The sequence below is a fragment of the Diprion similis genome, chromosome 1, assembly GCF_021155765.1.
Source record: "Diprion similis isolate iyDipSimi1 chromosome 1, iyDipSimi1.1, whole genome shotgun sequence".
In the NCBI taxonomy this organism is placed as follows: Eukaryota; Metazoa; Arthropoda; class Insecta; order Hymenoptera; family Diprionidae; genus Diprion; species Diprion similis.
The window spans coordinates 5,286,145-5,300,432 of record NC_060105.1 but is presented as its reverse complement, the minus strand read 5'-3'; the positions used below and the strand labels follow the sequence as shown (position 1 = coordinate 5,300,432).

The 14,288-nt window shown below is 33.5% G+C and overlaps 3 protein-coding genes across 9 annotated transcripts; 2 read left to right on the top strand and 1 right to left on the bottom strand.

Moving 5' to 3' along the window:
• The first annotated feature begins 1 nt into the window (after position 1).
• Positions 2-7,375, top strand: LOC124405882 (tyrosine-protein kinase Fer). 6 transcript variants are annotated; one of them, XM_046881155.1, is made up of 16 exons: positions 2-154; positions 435-676; positions 971-1,144; positions 1,511-1,607; positions 1,888-2,083; positions 2,521-2,658; positions 2,830-3,039; positions 3,413-3,566; positions 3,875-4,045; positions 4,820-5,047; positions 5,141-5,317; positions 5,429-5,642; positions 5,766-5,918; positions 6,049-6,171; positions 6,338-6,460; positions 6,682-7,375. In XM_046881155.1, exons 1-16 carry the CDS (start codon positions 145-147, stop codon positions 6,819-6,821), a joined length of 2,550 nt encoding a protein of 849 aa, XP_046737111.1. In that variant the 5' UTR covers positions 2-144; the 3' UTR covers positions 6,822-7,375. The 6 variants fall into 6 exon arrangements, with proteins under 6 accessions (XP_046737111.1, XP_046737106.1, XP_046737131.1 ...); XM_046881150.1 differs by having other exon boundaries at positions 3,383-3,566; positions 6,682-7,374; XM_046881161.1 differs by having other exon boundaries at positions 14-154; positions 431-676; positions 3,383-3,566; positions 6,682-7,374.
• Positions 7,376-9,086: 1,711 nt separating this feature from the next.
• LOC124405952 (translation initiation factor eIF-2B subunit alpha) lies at positions 9,087-11,628 on the bottom strand. 2 transcript variants are annotated; one of them, XM_046881224.1, is made up of 8 exons: positions 11,496-11,628; positions 11,323-11,424; positions 11,009-11,148; positions 10,550-10,666; positions 10,204-10,316; positions 9,957-10,101; positions 9,568-9,693; positions 9,087-9,319 (listed from the first exon to the last, which is right to left on the bottom strand). In XM_046881224.1, exons 1-8 carry the CDS (start codon positions 11,506-11,508, stop codon positions 9,170-9,172), a joined length of 906 nt encoding a protein of 301 aa, XP_046737180.1. In that variant the 5' UTR covers positions 11,509-11,628; the 3' UTR covers positions 9,087-9,169. The 2 variants fall into 2 exon arrangements, with proteins under 2 accessions (XP_046737180.1, XP_046737188.1); XM_046881232.1 differs by lacking the exons at positions 11,323-11,424; positions 11,496-11,628 and adding an exon at positions 11,235-11,283.
• A 166-nt stretch (positions 11,629-11,794) lies between these two features.
• LOC124405930 (solute carrier family 25 member 40-like) lies at positions 11,795-14,213 on the top strand. Its single transcript, XM_046881203.1, has 7 exons — positions 11,795-12,348; positions 12,448-12,614; positions 12,799-12,933; positions 13,068-13,230; positions 13,323-13,519; positions 13,628-13,709; positions 13,981-14,213. The coding sequence occupies exons 1-7, from the start codon at positions 12,240-12,242 to the stop codon at positions 14,208-14,210; spliced, it is 1,083 nt and encodes a 360-aa protein (XP_046737159.1). The 5' UTR covers positions 11,795-12,239; the 3' UTR covers positions 14,211-14,213.
• The last annotated feature ends 75 nt before the right edge of the window (positions 14,214-14,288 follow it).

The following is a 14,288-nucleotide window of genomic DNA, read 5'->3' as shown; positions in this document are numbered from 1 at the left end:
CCAACCGGGCAATGTTCAAGCAAGGCAATAATGTAGGAAATGTAGGCGATGTAGGCCACCTAGTGAAGTTTCTTGGAACGATGGCCGCCTAGCCGTGAACCGGATTAACATATTTCTCTACTTTCCAGGATAAGTCTGACATCTATGTTTTTCAGTAAGTACGTGTCGGTATTTTATGGTAGAAGCATAAAAATTTATAATTTTGATTGTGTATAAATATAAGTGTTGATCTCAGCGATGGTTGGGTAGTAAATTGTGAGCCAATAACAAAGTGATGTAATTTTCATTTAGCTCGCTCGAATCAACAGCTCCATCTTACAATCGAATGGTTTAATTGATTTCAATCACCTGCTGTCAAGTTGTATATTAACATACATACATAAATGTGCAAAAATGAATTTTCATTAATGTATTTTGTGTCAAACTGGAGTAAGACAGTTTTGAAAAAATTTCGAGCATAGAAATGGGATTCTCGTCTAATCTTCAAGGGCAGGCTTCCCACGAGGCGCTCCTGGGTAGACAAGATGCTGAAATTAAGCTTCTCGATACAATGCGTCGATGTTTGACCAATAAGGTGAAATCAGATCGGGACTATGCTTCGACAATATCCTCCTTAACAACGCAAGGACGAAAAGTTGAACGCAGCGAAGATCTTGCCGGCAGTTTAATTGCTCAGGTACATTCTCTCCGCATCAAATATCAACCTTATTCAAATTAATGCCCTGCAATGATAGCGCTAAACTTAACAGGTAGCAGTCAGCAGATAATAGTTGTTCAAGGAATTCTCCTAAATATATTCGTGGATATTTTATCGTTTGCTCACCTTCTAGAAGTCTTGTAGACAGATTACCTGGTTACATTTAGCGTCATCCTGCAATGAACAGCTTCAATGTTCTACATAATAATTCGGGTATTTAATATCGCCAGGCTTTGATTGCAATTGAAATTTATGAAAAATATTTTCTTACAGAGCTGGAAGGATATAATGGATTCAGTGGAACAAAGCGCCAAACTGATCAAGCAGCAAGCTGATTTAATGGAGAGTGTTGTTGTAGAGCACATAAGTAGCCTCCATACGGAAAGAAGGCGGGCTCGTAAACTTTACCAAGAAGAGCACACCTGGTTAAACAATCAATTTCAGCAGGTAAATTATCTGTATACTACATATGACATGACGAAGACAAGCTTCCATTCTTTGCTGTGATGACTAATTTATAACAACAATTGGTAACCCAAATGTACAATCGAAATTGAGGTCTATTCGTAAAGAATCCCTTGTAATATTTGTAATAAATCCTTATTCTTATTCGTACTAATTCCTTCACCTTATTCTTCAGACTCGTCCAACAAGTACCAATTATATCATAATTAGTAACAAATTTGTCATCATTACTAACCAATCACTGGATATCTAATGTAAAGAATATTTGTGTAATACAATGTAAGTGTGATAAACTTCTGTAATGTCTACCACATTTATTCGCCAATTATTTCTGTATCATTTGTGCAGTTAACCGACGATGTAGCTAGGAAAAAAACTGAATATCAAAAAAGTCTGGAGGTATACAAATTGATGAGATCTCGTTTTGAAGAACATTACGTTAAATGTAAGTAAATACATAGAGTGAAAATGTAGCCACTCGCTTTCAACTGGTTATTCTCAGAATTTTAACAAAAAAATTAACATGCCCATTTCATCATCTGAGATTTTGCTTAACTGTTGACAAACTTACGACACAGAAAACACGCAACTCCCAGTTTCATATTGTAAACTATTTGCTCATGTCTGACATCTCTTTAACGGGACTTCTACCATGTATATATTTACGATGTAATATGCTTTAATATATTTGATACGTAAAAGTCATGATGATGGTCATTGCATAGCGGGACGAGGTGGGAGAAAATTAGATGAAGTTAGAGAGAAATACCAGAAGGCATGCCGAAAACTTCATTTAACTCACAACGAATATGTGTTACTACTTGGAGCGGTAACTGAATGTGAACATGATTTACGAACTTCTTATCTACCTAGTTTACTACAACGTCAACAAGCTGTTCATCAAGAATTTATTGTAACATGGTAAGCAATAATTTTTATCTTTCGAAAGTAATACAAACGTGAGCATAAATATTTTCTTTAAGGATCAAAGCTCTACCAATTTTGGTGTCCTCACATCGCTTATATTAATGTATGTATATATTCTCACGTTTGTTTATGTTCATCAAATTAGAGAGAGAATTTTTGTTCTTTTCTTTTAGTAGTTCCCTCATCTCTTTGAACCAAGCTAGATTAAAAATAATTTTAAAGAGAAAAGATCAGCTTTGTTCCCATTTGATAGTAAATGGACATTCAAAAATCAAAATCCACAATTGACTTCATACGTTTTACTGTAATTTAATACTTCATCATGTTTTACATGCCACAAAGTAATGAAAATGAGGTAAAAAACGTTAATTTTTGGAAACATGAGGTTTATTTTAGATGTCATTTATATTCTACTGGAATTTCTTTTGTAGGAAAAGTATTCTGCAAGATATAGTAAAATACTCAGACTTCACAACTGAAAAGTTTCTAGAAATTCACACGCGAATGGAAAAAGCTGTAGATACTATTAAACCTATTGATGAGTATAAAGATTTCATTGGAAAACATAGGTAAGCTTTAAAACAAAAATCAACTCCTAAGTATAAGTAAATTACAACTTACTTTCATGCATGGTCTTAAATTGAATGACTGGAAATTGTAGCACTGCGTCTATTAGTCAGTCACATTTTATCTACTATATCACTTTTTTTTTTTTTATCATCTTCTTGCTCATTTCCCAGAACCCGCCCAGCATCCCCAATAAGATTTACGTTTGAGGAAAATCTTGTTGACGACACATCTGGGAAACTGCTGCCAAACAAATTAACTGTTGATAATCTAACGATAGATTGGCTACGCAGCCGACTAACAGAGCTGGAAACATCACTCAAAACTACACAGTTGAGCAAACAGGCTATGCTATCACCCCCGGAAACTATCTGTGATTCTAAGTATGTTTGAAGTATAAATCATATGCTATCGGGGTGCATACTATAAACTGAATGCAATATCAGCCGTACTAATTAGGGTGTTCGAATTTTGAATCAGGCGAATATATGGTCAAACTTGTGTCATTCGAAATTGTTATTGAACTCAATAGTGTCGGCACATTAAAATATTACATTTACGAATTATTAGATGTCTGCTAATATTTTCTCTAGTTATTGTTGTTCCCAGTGTCTGTTACAAAGAAATGAAACTGCATCGGAAGAGCTACTTGTGTTTGTATGGAAAAACTTGAATGAACCCAAATTTCAAGACTAGTTTGTAAAAATTAAATATTATCTTGGACAGAATATTAAGTGTCGATTACTCACGAGAAAGGGAAGAGCTGCGGCAGCGATGTCAGGAGAAGAAATTACTGAGGCAAGCAGAAGTGATTAGAGGGGCCCTCAATGAACTTGGCTGCGAAGAATTGCCGTCTGGTTGCGATCTCTCAATGGAAGGATCTTTCACGGAACCAGCAGTAAACAACAAAGTAAGTTTTCTATGGCAATTACACTCTGATATTATATTCTGGTCACTATTTGTCATTAGAACTATCTTCTTACATCAGATCTATCTTTCACTTGAATACACCTGTAACAGAGGACAAATCATCTCATTATATTTCAATCGAGTTCTATTATGGTAGAAAGAACATTCCATACCAATTTAGAGTGCTTAAAATTTAAAGGTATTTATTGTAATTACTGATCAGAATCATATAGAGAAATGTTTCAATTGCAACAAGGTAATATTTTGTAAAAATGCTTGATTGAATGTTTAAATTCATTATACTTGCAGAGAAATACAGTTCCAGACATTGGTTTCTTTACATTGCGCAGGAATCAGCGTATTGTTACATTATTAAAATCTCCATTCAAATCATTACCTTCGATAAGCAATGAAAAGAATGGTCTAGTTAGAGCAAATAGTGAGGGCCCGATGACACAGCGAATTGACACTCCACCGGTTGTATGTGCAACTGTTCATTTACTTTAACAAACTATTGCGCCTTGGATGAGCTTAGCACCTTCGTCATTTTCGCGAATATTTTTCTTTTTCTGTTACAAATCATTTCATCAGTTTAATTCAACATCAATTTCAACCATCATTCAACTAATCCTTTCACATGTTGACGAAATTTATTTAACATCTGATCTGCTTTTGTTATTTATTCTGTGTCTCTTAACATACTTGTGTTACAGTAGTGTAAATAATTCATAGTATGAAAATTGTAAGAAGAAAATTGTAGAAGAAAATATACTTTATATAAAAAGTGAAATCACATTTAACAACTGCTACCTCTTGTAAAGACTGTCGTAAAGCGTGAAATAAAATACTGAATGGTTGATAAGAATGATGTCATAGAGGGTGAAATAAAATATTGAATGGCAGTTTGTGGTTTTGTTTAAAGCTTCTTATTCTGTGTTACTTAATGATTATTTACAGATATTTTAAATCGCATTTTATATCTGTTAGAAAAAGGTATGTGATAAGCAAAGTTTTGACTTCTCATCATTTAAACAAGCTATTTCGAAGCTTCAATCTATCTATATATATGTGTCATAGACTTGGTCACAGACTTGGTCATAGACTCTATCAGATTAGCATGCATTTGTTATAACTTTACGTGTTATAATTTTTGATATGTAAATGGATTTTTGGCGTCACCATATAATAGGCGGGTTCCAAAAATTGAAGTATATGTATATAAATGAAATAATAGATGTACATGAAACATAACAGGTACCACTACGTGGAGTCTCCAATTTAAGTAATACTCAAAAAGGTGGAGGAGGCCTGATAGAAGAAGAATGGTTTCATGGTGTGTTGCCTCGGGAAGAAGTTGTGAGACTTCTCGTCAATGAGGGTGACTATTTAGTACGAGAAACTACAAGAAACGACGAATGTCAGATTGTACTTTCAGTTTGTTGGGACGGACATAAACACTTTATTGTACAAACCACATCTGAGGTAATAGTGCTATACATATATGAAGACGTGATAAAAGCATTTGAACACTTGTTAAATATGATTAACAACTATGTAACGAATTCTTGACTTTAGGGACACTTCAGGTTTGAAGGTCCTTCATTTCCGTCGATCCAAGAATTGATAATTCATCAATGGCAGTCTGGTTTACCAGTAACTAGTCGATCTGGTGCTATTTTGAGAACGCCCATTTTAAGGGAACGGTGGGAACTCAATAATGATGATGTAGTTCTTCTAGATAAAATAGGCAGAGTGAGTATGCTATTCTACTCTGGTTTAATTGCTTTTGAAACACCAAAACAAGTTGTAATGATTTCTTATATTGACATTGGAAATATCACTCTATAAATACCAATCTTCCAGGGTAACTTTGGCGATGTGTATAAAGCTCAATTGAAATCATCGAAAATCGATGTAGCAGTTAAAACGTGCAAAGTAACTTTACCGGATGAACAAAAGAAGAAATTTTTACAAGAGGGACGGATTTTGAAACAATACGACCATCCGAATATAGTGAAGCTTATTGGAATCTGTGTACAGAAGCAACCTATTATGATCGTTATGGAATTGGTACCAGGTATATCCAAAAAAATACCAGCACGTTACTTTACGTACAAGCACTCAAGCTGTGTACGATATTCTTTCAATTTTAAATTCATCCTATTCTCCTATACAACTTACAGAGACATGCTCTTTTTAGGTGGTTCACTCCTGACCTACTTGAGAAAAAATGCAAGCACTATAACTCAACGCGAACAACTTAGAATGTGCAAAGATGCTGCCGCTGGTATGTGCTACTTGGAGTCAAAATACTGTATTCATAGAGATTTGGCAGCCCGAAATTGCCTTGTTGGTAAGTAGTTCATAAGACCGCTGGTACTTCTCAGAGTACACGTATCGTCGACATACTTTTAGGTGCATGCAAATAAAATTTTTAATTATTGAGATAAACTTTCTTATATTTTAATTCATAATCCCTCTAGGCTACGAGTCTATAGTAAAAATATCGGATTTTGGAATGTCGCGCGAGGAAGAAGAATACATTGTTTCTGATGGCATGAAACAAATACCGATTAAGTGGACAGCACCAGAAGCATTAAATTTTGGTGATTACTACGCTGTTTATAAGTTAACATGAGAATAGAGTTGTGACTGGAAAAAAAATGTCGAAACTTGATTTTTAGAAATCTCAAGTCATAACAAGTAGGATTTGCCTAACAATCATATAACATACTTATACTTACATAGACAACTCAATTAATTATCTTACAGGCAAATATACTTCTCTTTGCGATGTTTGGAGCTATGGTGTTTTGATATGGGAAATATTCTCAAAAGGAGGAACCCCATACAGTGGAATGTCAAACTCAAAGGCACGAGAGAAAATTGACGCGGGTGAGATGCGATTTCTATTCATACTAAATTCTGAACTTGTTTTAATTTCAATGATTTCTTTTTAAAAATGTAATCTTTACTCCTCTCCGTGTGGCATATAATTTCTTTCTAACTGAATCTTGCAATTACCTTCATCTACCTTAATATTCATGAAGATTAGCAAAACTTATCATACATACATTAGATTTAAAGATTTACATAGATTTGTATTATTCTTAAAGGATATCGAATGCCTATCCCAGAAGGAACTCCAGATGAAATTTACCGGTTAATGTTGCGCTGTTGGGAGTACGAGCCAGAAAAAAGGCCGCATTTTGAACAGATATACACCGTTGTTGATACATTGTCGCAAGCGCTGTAACGCAAAATGCACCCCGCGTGTAATATCTGACTGCGAAAAACATGAGAGCTTTTACCGTAATAATTCACCTTATTACCCAAATGACGGGTTTACCGATTATAGGTTCCTTTATACATGACTTCTTTTGCTACACACACACACTTGTCCATTTATATGTGTATATTTTAAACCAGCGTGCTCAAGTCGAATCTAATTCACTTCTCATTATGAAAGATACCACGGTGGTATGAGAATGTGAGTATAATTTAATTGTTCTGTATAGTCTCAGCATCATGGCAGTTAAATGAGAAAAAATTGATTTGCTGCGTTTTTATGGTGTTCATTATGGTTTTATTTTTATTTATTTTCTTTGAGGTGCTTTTGCAGTTACTCGAGTATAAAATAAAATCTTTCTTCATCTGATTTGAGCACGATCTTTCAATACAATGCAGCTTTTAAACAGTGTGTGTAAGACATTGTGTATTACTTCGGAGCTGCAATATTCGTTTGTAATAAAAATAGAGTGAGTTTTTTTTTTCAAATAGTATATTAAACAAGACAAGGTGAACTAGGAATTTAGGTTTTATATTTTGAATTTCTTTCAGCTGACATACTAATATTATATAATGCAAAGATTTTTCTGAAAAGAGATTTTCAATAAAATAGAATAATAATTACGCTGCTAATTATGGCATCTATATGTACGTAGGTTAAGGAAAAAGCAGCTTATTGTGTAAGTATTAAAACCGTATTTCTCGTGATAATATTTGCAGCTATTTTTGAAAAATTTTTACCAACAAAATTGACATAGTTTTAATTACTTCAGGAGATTACATTTTTTCATAAAATTATTGCATTTTTATATCTTGCACATTAATTTACGGAAAATTACTACTAATCTGTGAACATAATACAGGCGTTTTTTTAGTTTTGTGAATAGAAGTAACATTCTGCGAAGCGAAATGTTTCTTTCGAAAGTGTATGTTCAATTTAATAGACGTATATCTAATTGCGTAAATTATAAGTCAGCTTTCCATGCATCGATCGCTTTGGAATTGCCCTAAAATGAAAACTTTTTAAACCCGAATTTCGAAATAAATCACCGAATCCCAAAAACATTGCTACACTGGAGAAAATGACAATAACATTACTACCATGTACGCTGTTTAACTCCTGTTGTGGTGTATAAATTTAGATGAGTTTGCGTTGAAAATTTCATAAAAATTACGCGTTGCGAACTTCTACCGAATTTCTTGATTGATATAGATATTGAATTGAATTCATATTTATTCATATATCTCATTTTTCCTTGAAATGCAAGAAAATGACGTTCAATATTTTACAACAAGTCGAATAAAAATGTATAAGCATTTTGAAGCATCAACCATTGTAGCTATAAATGTTGATAATGGATAGTGATCAACGTTTGTCGCCAAATTATGTATTGAAACAGAAAAAAACAACTACATATCAAATGTAATTCTATTTGCAAAAGTGCTGAACTAATTCGCGAACCTCTGCGCAGGTAGAAATTATTTCGATTTGGTAATTTGAAAGTTTGAAAACTGACTAGCGTGTTCGTATTATTTAATAATGTTACTTTACATCGTATTGATATTAATAATTTACCGTTGTTGGAAGAAATGATTATTGATATGTTATAAGTATTTTAAATATCAAACGCTATCATTTTTATAAGTTTATCTCTATTGCTGTGCAATATAACAATCGTTTATATAGACCATATTCTTTAAAGTTGCTAATCTAAATATGGAATCAGTCAACTAAGAAGAAATGACGGACTAATTTATATTGTTTTATTCACATACGTATATAGATTACGTATGAACAGAATAATGTATATTATTCTGTATACATATGTACGTAGATTATCGTTTTTATTATATATAGCCATTACAGGCAAGAATTATAGTCAGTTGATGTTCATTTAATTGTTAAATTTTATTTATTTGATAAGTCTAACATTGATGGAATAAAAAAGCAATATTTTAACAAGAAAACCACGCTTTTGTCTCCAAAATTGTTAATTTTTTTTAGTTTTCTATAACAAATCTGTGAGTTAATTTAAAAAATACCACACTTCAATGTGTTTCTACTTGTACAATATACCTATACAAGAAATAAGTTGTAACTGCAATCGTACAACGTAACTTGCTTCCACGGATTAGGAGTTTGGTCATGGAGGGAATTGAATGAATTTTCATAGACATTAACATTTAAGCAACTCACAAATCTAATACCCCACAGTAATTTTAGTCTTATACATCGTATTGCAGTCCTTAGAGAATATTTCAATGGTGAGGTAAAAAATAGTAATCCCTATGATTGAAGGACAAAATTATTTTATTTTATAAATAAAGTTTAATAAGTTCGTCACTAACAGCAGATGGAGTCAGTATACCAAGATCAGTAAATAGAAGATTTATGTAAGATGGTGGAGTATAATCGACCAATGGATGTTCTCGGTGTAGATCTTTTTTCAGTGTACTCGCTGTGTACTGTGGGAAAGACATATACGTCAAAAAAAAAAATAAGTATATGGTTACAATTTTTCATCTTATCTCAAACTTGAAGACTACATTATGGTAATAATAGCACACATGGATATCGCACATTGACTTTGTCATAATACTAGCATTCGACACTAAATTTTGATGGTTTCTTAAATTTAGGACAATAAATCAATGGTAATATCTTGAGAAGCAAAAAGAAAGTAGAAATAGTTTATCCCACAGTTTAAACTCACTTTGAATTCGTTGGGGAGATCAACTTGATTTAGAGGATATATTCGGGAAAATTTATAACTTTCAGTCAAAACATAAAAAGGTTTCTTGATCTCCCGAGCGCACATTGCCATTGTGTAAGTTCCCACCTGCAATTGAAAAGAAATAGAAAATACGTACTATTCATGATATAATTTGAGATGCAACAAACAAAACTGCATCTGTAGAGTTGTTCATTATTTTGACACAAAATTATAAAAATTACAAGCAACTCTATTTAAACATTCAATCAAAATAATGAGTTACTGACATGACAGAGTAACACAATGCTGACCGGAAGTATGAATAGATTAGGAAAATGAGTTACAATTGTATTGACATAATATATTACGTCGACAGAACTAATACTTGCTTTATTAATTATTCCACCGCTTTCTGCAACTCCTTCAGCGCCAACCATAACCATATCAACTTGCTCCATGATGTAACCCATTGCCGAATCTAGTATTAACGTACATGGCACATCCAGGAGGGCCAAGTCATTGCACATTTCCTTGCTGCACATGAATCACGTATTGATATTTCTATTTGGTCCAAGGTAAGTTGAAAAATGTTACGTGATATACACAACGTTGAAATTTTTTTAATCTATAACTCACCCGCTATTGTTTGGGAAAGATTCCGTAACATAGACTTCGAACCTTTTATTACTAGCTGCAGCTTCTTTCATAGTTTGTAAAACAACTCTGGATTTGGAATGTGTCAATATCCTCTATGCAAAATGAATAATAATTTAATTTACAGCAGTTGAGTTGAAAGTGTTGATTGTATTAAGTGCAAATTTCTACGCTATCTGTATGTATAAATGACTTCTATTTTATTTATGTAACGTGTGCAATCTAATTGCATTCTTTTACTAATTGAAAATTTGTATCTTATTGAAATATCAAAAAAATCATTACATCTTTAGAGTAATTAAGAATTGAGTGAAATTCGTTTACTTACCGAGCCGTCTATTATAAACTGTGCAGCCAGTTTAGCAACTTTACCACGTGCAGCAAACAATTTATCATAGAAGAGCTTTCCCCGTTGAATCATAATCCTTTTACAGTCTGCAAATGGCTGCATGTAAGAGCAAAATAAATAAACTATATATCTATGCTAAGATACTTAACTTGTTGTATGTCTATAAATATAATTTTTTTATAGCAGATCAAGTAATACAACGTTATATCATGATTACCATCTAAATAATCTTATAAAATTATTGCTATTTTGATACCCCTTCTTTGAAAGAACCTGCTATAACTTGATTAAATGTGATTAAATATTGGTTGTGTATTATCCGCCATACTTATTTAAAATCCTACCAATCGAATGTAACAGAAGCATAATTTTTTTAAACTCTGGAGAACATTTTTCCTACGTTGAGTAAGAGTTTATAAATTAAAGTAGGACACTTACAGAATTATCCAATGTGGCCAATGTAATGAAACGGAGGAAAAGTTCACAACCCGAAGCAATGCCAGTGACCGGATGATCGGTGGATCGCATCGTGTCTACTGCATTTTGCAGACACAAATGGAGTTCCTGAACTGTTTCCGCTGAATATGATAATACACAATCAAATAATGAAGAAAGTATAGCCTCACAAAAAAAATGAAGGGGCGGAAATTCGAATTCCAACTACAAAGCAGCATAACTTTACAGCCTTAGTTTTTGGTAGATGCATTCACTTTTTTTGAGCGGCATTATTGACGCTTCAAAATATTACTCACAGTCAGAGTGTTCCAAAACTTTTAAAAGCGTTTGTATTGCAGCCATCCCTGCTGATATATCGCTTTCATTCTTCATAATGTCGTTAAAAAATCTACAGATATCTGAAAGTAAATTTAAATAGTTCCTTAGTTGTTGGTTAAGTAGGCCATATTTTTAATCGGTATCTGAATACCTTTTTGATCCATATTGCCTGATATTATTCAACACGTTGTTAGCTATCGCGACTCTTCCAAAACCGAAGTATTATTGAAATAAAAATTGAAAAAATAAATTAACAAACATCTGTGCATTTGAAACAATTTGAGGTTAACGTAATGTATCCTTGCTCCGTTCCCGTATGGTTCCCGTCGTTCCCGTTCACCGTTTCCGTGATCCATAATTGATGATGCAATCGGAGAAACATATCGTCGAGTACCTATTTTTTGTGTCTTTCGGAATGCGCGAAACTCTACCGGTAATGGTAGTAAAGCCTAAAGTTTCTATTCATAAGTTTTTCTCCAACAAGAATTATAACGTGTAAAGTTTAATAATTACTCATGTCAAGTGAACATTGAGCGATAATAATTGCATTACGTAAATTTCAAACAGAACAATACGTAATATACATACTCAATTGTACGTACTGACTCTATTTATGTACGACATGATTGAACATAACATAGCATGGTGCCCTTGCCGTTTGATACCAGGATTTATGGAATTTCACTATCGGAGCTAATCTCTACTTAAAAATCCAGCAAACAAGATTGTTTTTACACTTTATAGTACAAGAATCATACTCGACTACCTTGAAAGTTTCTGACATGTGATCAAACAAGCCCTTTGAAGTGAGGTTATGTGCATTCTGTACATTTTGAAAGGTAGACAATAATTTTGATCGTCAATGACAGTAAGCTGAATCTAATAGCGCAATAAAATGAGTAATAATCTCGATGAAATTGACTTGGACGATCCAAGATTCCGCATTAGACCATATCAACAAATGGTGGCTTCGTGTACCGGAGCATTAATCACATCACTATTTGGTAAATATACCTATACAAGTAGATACGCTATGTCCTAGTGTTCCATGTTAATGCGTAAATTTTCATGTTCAATTGAGGCAGCTTCTTTTTATTCCCTAGTAACACCGCTGGATGTTGTAAAAATTCGTCTACAGACGCAACAAAAAGCAATGCTATCTAACAAATGCTTTTTGTACTGTAACGGCCTCATGGACCATCTATGCCCTTGTCTAGATGAAAAAAGTCCACCTTGGATGCGCGCTAATGGAAAATTTAATGGCACGCTGGTTGGTAAAATTTTGATAAACTTGTTTAACAAATACCTCAACTTTCAATCTTTCACCTCCCTTAGTGACAATCTTTTCATGAATTAGCACTAGTGATCATTTTATTCCATATTTCCAATCAGTCACGTTCATTCTTACAGTAATAAAAACATACGACTTATATCACCGCAATTTATATTTACAGGACGCGCTAACTAAAATTAGTAGAACCGAAGGTGTATTATCGCTGTGGAGTGGGTTGAGCCCGACTCTCATTCTGGCGATACCAGCAACTATAGTATATTTTGTATCTTATGAACAACTGAGGCTATTTTTCAAGGTGAATATAATAGATTGGATTATATCTGGGTATGGCAGCTATTGTCCATGTGAACTGACCAAGATCCCTGTCAAGTTTCTACTCATTCCATATTATGAAAAACAGTTTCAGAGCTAGCATTATACACATTGCAGGATACCTATAACAGTAGGATTAATAGTGGAACTAATCATTCGGTACAACCTTTTTGGATTCCAATGTTAGCTGGTGGCACAGCAAGAATTTGGGCTGCATCTTTAGTAAGCCCATTAGAGCTTATTAGAACAAAAATGCAATCGCAAAAACTGAGTTATATAGGTAAATTGATACTAAACTGTATTTATAACCACTATTCTTCCAAATTCAGAATATCTTTGCACATACTATATTAAAAAAAAATTTCATTCCAGAAATCGGCCAAGCTTTAAAGACCGTTGTTAAATACAGTGGAATTTCTGGTTTGTGGATGGGTCTGGGGTCTACATTGTTGCGCGATGTACCGTTCAGTGCTATTTATTGGTTAAACTATGAAACCATAAAACAGCAGTTTCGAGGAACTCAACAAACATTTACATTCAATTTAGCAGCTGGAGCTGTGGCTGGTTCTGTAAGTTAATTACTCTCCAAGGAAAATCGTAGTCGGCAAATAGATAAGTAGTCACTTTCATCTGAGGTCATTCTGTTCCTGAGATTAACCAATCGTATTTGTTTACAGATAGCGGCCTTAGTGACGATTCCATTTGATGTTGTTAAAACGCATAGGCAGATAGAGATGGGTGAGAAAGAAATTTATTCAGGTAAATATCCTCAACCTCAACGTTAATTATATGAGACTAGAATTCTCAGAAATCCATATTTTACTTGGTAGAGCTAATTCAGTTGGTTATTTCTGAAATCTAATATTGGATACTATGGGCAATTTGGATAAATTGGAAGTTAATGATAAGCTTGTCAATACCGACTCAGGTTTAACGTTTTTCAATATAATAGAAATATAGACATATTATATGCAGAGGCAATACAACATTCATACTGTAATCCGATAGTCAAATTACTTTTATTTGATAGAAAAACCCGGCCGCAGCAGTGACACTCTGTCAATAATAAGACGAATCTATGCCCAAAATGGAATCAGAGGATTGTTCACAGGGCTAACGCCTCGGCTGGTAAAAGTTGCCCCAGCTTGCGCTATTATGATAGCAACCTTTGAACATGGCAAGCGGTTTTTCCAAGCATATAATGCAAAACGAATACTACAACTTGAAGATGACATAGAGTATTTTAAAGATAAGTACTGAAATATGTCATAAAAGTATGACATTATCAATTTACATTTAAAATATTTTATATTTTAATGTAATAAAAAGATGCTCTAT

Excerpts from the sequence above, each read along its gene's own strand:
- LOC124405882 (XM_046881150.1), top strand. Across the intron at positions 2,084-2,520 it reads CAAGAATTTATTGTAACATG|GAAAAGTATTCTGCAAGATA; the intron begins GTAAGCAATAAT and ends TTTCTTTTGTAG. Across the intron at positions 5,643-5,765 it reads CGTTATGGAATTGGTACCAG|GTGGTTCACTCCTGACCTAC; the intron begins GTATATCCAAAA and ends TGCTCTTTTTAG.
- LOC124405952 (XM_046881224.1), bottom strand. Across the intron at positions 10,667-11,008 it reads TGGCCACATTGGATAATTCT|CCATTTGCAGACTGTAAAAG; the intron begins GTAAGTGTCCTA and ends TCTTACATGCAG. Across the intron at positions 10,317-10,549 it reads AGTTTATAATAGACGGCTCG|AGGATATTGACACATTCCAA; the intron begins GTAAGTAAACGA and ends CATTTTGCATAG.
- LOC124405930 (XM_046881203.1), top strand. The coding sequence starts at position 12,240 with ATGAGTAATAATCTCGATGAAATTGACTTGGACGATCCAAGATTCCGC. Across the intron at positions 13,231-13,322 it reads GCAAAAACTGAGTTATATAG|AAATCGGCCAAGCTTTAAAG; the intron begins GTAAATTGATAC and ends ATTTCATTCCAG. Across the intron at positions 13,710-13,980 it reads TGAGAAAGAAATTTATTCAG|AAAAACCCGGCCGCAGCAGT; the intron begins GTAAATATCCTC and ends TTTATTTGATAG.